This window comes from Salarias fasciatus, chromosome 15 (assembly GCF_902148845.1).
Source record: "Salarias fasciatus chromosome 15, fSalaFa1.1, whole genome shotgun sequence".
NCBI lineage: Eukaryota > Metazoa > Chordata > Actinopteri > Blenniiformes > Blenniidae > Salarias > Salarias fasciatus.
The window spans coordinates 25,118,253-25,123,975 of NC_043759.1; the positions used below are offsets into that span (position 1 = coordinate 25,118,253).

Here is a 5,723-nt window from a genome sequence, read left to right on the forward strand (position 1 = left end):
ATCCAGAAGAAGGCCTTTGTTGCTGCTCTCACCCGCGCTGGAGCAAAGGAAAATGCAACGATGGACATGCCTCTGAACTCAGTGGACCCTCACAGATCACCAGCCGGCGCCATGGTCGCAGAACTGCTGGATATCGGGCGGTTCAGTAGATTAGCACACCTAATAAATGTTCTGGCGTGGGTCTGGAGAGCAGCGAAAAGGTTCCTGAGTGTGAAGTCAAGGGAGAGGTCAAAGTGGGAAGCAGTCCAATCAGCAGGTGTTATTACCGTTGTCGAGAGAGAGGACGCGTTCCGAGATCTTTGCCTAGCAGCTCAAGAAGGAGCCACTTTCCCTAGTACTACGATCAACCGGCTTGTTGTGTATAGAGATCAAGCCAGTGGGTTGATGCTGTGTGGTGGCAGGGTTCAATATTTTAAAGACGACTGCCGTTCTGTTCCGCTAATTCCAGTTGGCAACTGGCTAGGGACCCTCGTGGCACGGCAAAGCCATCAAGAAGGACATGAAGGGGTAGCCGGAACTATGTTAAGAATGCGCTTGAAAGCTTGGGTTGTGCAAGGGAGAAGGTTGGCTCAAGAAGTGGTGAATCAATGCATTCTCTGCAAGAAGGCCAAGGCTCGAGTGTGCCAGCAAGTGATGGGCGACTTACCTGTGGAGCGATCAAGGCCTGCTGCACCCTTCCAGTTCACTTCTGTTGACCTGTTTGGGCCATACTTGGTGAAGGATGATGTGAAAAGACGAGTGTCCATGAAGGTCTGGGGAGTGGTTTTCAGCTGCATGGTGAGCAGAGCCCTTCATGTAGAACTGGCCAGTAGTATGTCCACAGGAAGTTTCCTAATGGCCTATCAGAGATTTGTTTCCATCAGAGGTCACCCTCTCAAAATATGGTCAGACCCAGGAACTAACTTTATTGGCGCCAGATCTGTTCTCAAGGACCTGTATGCCTTTCTACAAAGTCAAGACACAGAAGGACTGGAGGGGTATGCGGCAAAAAGTGGAACCTCCTGGACATGGAAAGTGCTCCCTGCTGATTCTCCACATCGAAATGGGGCGGCTGAAGCTGCTGTGCGAGTGGCGAAGAGGGCTCTGCAAAGTTTGGACAAGTCATCAAACCTTACTTTTACGGAGTTTCTCACAGCACTTCAGCTTGCCGCAAATTTGGCCAATGAGCGGCCTATTGATGCAAGGGTCCAGAGCCGAGAGGATCGCATTCAGTATGTGACACCAAACTCTCTCCTGTTGGGGAGGGCATCACAAGGAGGTGATGTTAAAACTTTTGATTTCACCAACTATTCCTTCAAGCGCCTTCAGGAAATTCAAGCTCAAGTTAACAGCTTCTGGAAAGCGTGGTGCCAGCTAGCCGGCCCAAATCTGTTCATCCGGCCCAAGTGGCATACAGCTGAAAGGAATGTTGCCGTGGGGGATGTCGTTTGGCTGTGTGACCAAAATGCCTTGCGAGGCCAGTTTAGGCTCGGGAGAGTCGTTGCTGTGGCTTCAGATGCAAAGGGTATTGTAAGGGATGTTGAAGTCCTAGTCACACCAGGCCACTGCGTCCCTATCTATCAGTCAAAGCCAGCAACCCAGACGTCCTTGTCTAAAGATCAGAAGGGAAGCTCCCCTGGTGTTGTGTTGAGGAGGGATGTCAGGCGGCTCGTCATCCTGCTGCCTGTAGAGGAGCAAGTACCCAACCCGCAGTAACTCATGTTCGCCTCCAAGTTCTGCAACCTTTTGTTGTGCCTGCAAAAAGGTTGAGTGGGAGGTGTTGCGGCGAACGTCACTCACCCGGCCTCCTGTTATTGGTCTGCGCTGCGAAGCGCCAGGTGTGCCGTCCGTGTAATCAGTGAGAGTGAGGCAGGTGTGCAGATGCGAAGCACTCGCCAGTCGTGAACGCGGAGAGGCAGAGCTGAGAGAACGGCTTGGGACCAAGAAGTCACCGTGGAACTGCCCTAGGTCTCTACTCACCAAAACGAAACTGAGGCTGACTGCCGGTGAGTCGATCCGCTGCGTTCTTTCTGCTGTTTACATCCGCTCCCTCATGTGAGGAGCGGTGCGTTCAGGAGCGCTTCGGAAACGCGGGCACATTTAACAGCGCCCGTAAATAATGAACAGTGGGGAAATAAGTTTCGGACTGGGAAGTTGGGTGGAACTGCATAATGAAATTATTTTAGAGTATATTGGGAGTGATAAAAATGAAATTATTTTGTGATGTTGTTCTTGATAATACTGTTTTAATGGTACTAAAATAATGAATCGTAATGTATGAATTTGATGGAATTGTGAATTATGAATTTTAAATGACTGTGAATGTCTGTTGTGTGTTGAAGGTTTTTCACCTGTTGGAATTAAAGATGGTAAAAAGAAATTGAAGTCCTGATTCATTCCGAGTGAAGCCCAGCGAAAGTCATCAGAGGTGGAAAAATAGAGAAAAAGGGGGCAGAACACGACAAAAAAAAAGGCTGTCATTTTATCTGATTGCTGTATATATCACCAAGTCTAAAGTTATACATGCGAGACAAAATATATTTTTTTAAAATATATTTAAGTCCATTTTAAAGGAGGCAACATGAGCTGCTTAAAAATTTTGTGACTTTATCTTGCAATTCTTTTTGCATTCATTTTCTTTTTTGGTCTTTAATGAGAAATTGCAAACACTTAGCTTCACATGACTGATCACAATGACAAAACAACAGGCAGGCCATCAATTTCTATGACTTTTGTACTTTATTTTTTTATATATGTGATAAAATCCTGTATTTGTTTTCTTTCTTCTGCTTCCTTTATCATTCATTTAAAAATGTTTTCTAACTTGGCCATCTGACTAAAATCATAGTAAAATCGATTATTTAGCTTTGGTCTGACTTCCAGGTGAACCAGTTTGTAAATGTTCATCTTCATAGTAACAATTTCATTAGTGATGGATGTCCCATCATGGCCTGTCATTTATCACCACAATTTCAATGACACTCAAACACAGGCAAGCTGTTCATGTGACTTTTTATTTCCATCACAAGCTCACTCATTCCTGATTTAACAAGGAAAAAAATGTATCTGTGCTATATAACATCCTGTAATGAAGCAGGAATACATCAACAATGGAAAACTTCAAACCAATTTTGAGTTTGTAAAGTCCCCTTGAAATATTTTTCCCGATAGGATGAGTCTGAAAGCTGATCTGAACCAGCTGTAAAAGAAAGCATAGATGAACGGATTGAGCATGGAGTTAAACAGTGCAAGCCAGGCTACAGTTTCAAACACTTCAGCAGGCACCGAGGAATCTCCCAAGAACTCAGCGGCAAAACACAGAAAAAAAGGAGTCAAACACATCAGAAAGACTCCCATTACAATTGCCAAAGTTCTTGTGGCCTTTCCTTCCACCTTTCTGACTGTCAGTTCTTTCTTTTTGCTGTGACAGTTGGTGTTCTGGATGCTGCGTGCCTGTTTCTGAGCCACCAGGAAAATCTTCAAGTAGATACACAACATTATGATCACAGGGAAATAAAATAAAAAGAAACTAGTTGTCAGCAGCAGAGCAAAAATACAACTTTCATCACATTTTTCTAAATTCAACCCTACAAAAAATTCACCAATAGCAAACACAACTGGGATGAACCAACTTGTTACAATCATGATCACAACAACATGAACATTAATTTTAGTTCCATATGTCAGAGGCTGGCACACTGCATAGTACCTGTCAATGGAAATACAACACAAGTGTAAAATAGACGCTGTACTCAGAGTGACATCAATGGTATTTCGTACATTGCAAAGTATATTAGGACTGTACAAACATGAGGTTGAAGAGAATTCCATATTGAGAGGAAACACCACAAAGCCAACAAGCAGGTCGGTCACAGCCAGAGAAAGGATGAGGAAGTTAGTGGGAGTGTGCAGCTGTTTGAAATAAATAATGGCGATTGTCACCAGAAAGTTTCCACACACAGTTACAGCAGATACAGAACTGAAGAAAATGTAGAATAAAACACATAATGCGGAAGGGGTTCTTTTAAATGTGGAAGAGATGATATTTATCTGATAACAACTGAGATGTGTGTCATCAATAAAAGTGCGGTTCACTGGGTCTCCTCCTGCCATGTTCCTGGATACCTGAAAATCATGTTTTTCTGTGTCATTCATTTGAAGTTCAATGTGAAAAGAATATAAATGACAAGAACATATTTCAGTTATTATTATACCTTTTGAAGCTTCAAATGCAGAAAGTCAACCATTTCAGCAGATGTCCCCATTTGTGCTGCTGTGCATGACTGTGACTTTTATGCTGCTAAACTCATTATCATATCAGACACATCCTGAAGCCGTCCAATGAAATGCTTGGAGATTACATCAGACATGAGAGCAGCTAAGTGACCCAGAAAGTAACATTCGTTTTCTCTTCAAGACTATCTGTAAACAAAAATACCTGATTTTATTAGCATCCTGGAATTTTTGAATTTCATATGGTAATCCCATCACATATGGCTACATTGTTATATCGTGCTGATCAGATTTTTGAACTTCGTGAAGAAGGGAATAGAACAATATCCATTAAAGATTTATTTTCCATTTTTCAACACTTTTTCAACAGGCTGTTGCAGCTTTGCTGTCACAAGACAAGATACAGAAAATCATACATGCCACAGGCCATCACCCTTTACAATGACTCTCACCTGGCCAACAGAGTAAACTCACACTGGTGTGCTGGTTAGGTCAGTTTTTCTGGAGAGCACTCGTATCCTAACATCCTAATAATATTTATTGTTCTTGCATTCCTTATTTTTCTCTTGTTGCGCTCAGCACACTTCTCTTATCTTTTTATTCTGCAATATGTGTCACGTCTTTAATGTACTCGTTTGTACTGATGTCTACAATTCTACAATTTCATTTATAAGACACTTTTGTCCAAAGCGACGTACAACACAAGCAAGAATTCAGACATCAGGACAAACCTTTAACAAGTGCAAAAAGTGCTTCAAGTGCAATTGGTCAAAGGAGTTGCCATCAAGTTGCGACAAGTGTCAACCAGCCCCCTCCCCCCCCCCCTTTTTTTTTAACTTAGTCAGTGCTAAATAAGTGCTGGGTTTTGCACCACCTGACTTATTCTACCCCTAAGATGGAGTTGGATTAAGTGTCTAGGCGTTCTGGGAACAATTGAATCTTCAGTTGTCTCTTAAAAGTAGAAAGGGACTTGGCAGAATGCACAGAGTTAGGTAGTTTGTTCCACCATTTGGGAACAACAGAGGAGAAGAGTCTGGCTGTAGGTTTAGAGCCGTGCTGGGCTGGAAGCACCAGGCGTCTCTCACATGCAGAGTGTAATGTGCATTCCCTATCAAGTAAATAAATAAATAAATAAATAAGTGGATGTGAAGGAGAGTAGACCTGGATCAGGGAATCCAGGCAGGCCGGAACCATTCTTGTAAATGTTTTTTTTAAGCCAGGAGGAGAGTTTTGAATTGGATTCTGGCTGCAACTGGAAGCCAGTGAAGGGAGTTGAACAGAGGAGTGACATGAGGTCTGCTGGGCTGGTTGAAGACCAGACGTGCTGCTGCATTCTGGATCATCTGTACAGGTTTGACTGTACGAGGGGGTACCCAAAACAAACCGGAATTCGGTCAGAAAACAATAATAATAATGAGTTCCGACTTCTGGCCGTCAGATGTGCTGCAGGTGAGCCTCATGCATATCTGTGAGAAATCTGAGCTCCGAGAGCTACACTGACGCCTGTCAGG

The 5,723-nt window shown here is 43.5% G+C and overlaps 1 protein-coding gene across 1 annotated transcript; it reads right to left on the minus strand.

The window, feature by feature from the left end:
- Positions 1 to 3,099: 3,099 nt before the first annotated feature.
- On the minus strand, positions 3,100 to 4,092 carry LOC115402389 (trace amine-associated receptor 1-like). The gene has a single exon (XM_030110900.1). The coding sequence runs from the start codon at positions 4,090 to 4,092 to the stop codon at positions 3,100 to 3,102; it is 993 nt and encodes a 330-aa protein (XP_029966760.1).
- Between the last annotated feature and the right edge of the window lie 1,631 nt (positions 4,093 to 5,723).

Excerpts from the sequence above, each read along its gene's own strand:
- LOC115402389 (XM_030110900.1), bottom strand. The coding sequence starts at position 4,092 with ATGGCAGGAGGAGACCCAGTGAACCGCACTTTTATTGATGACACACAT.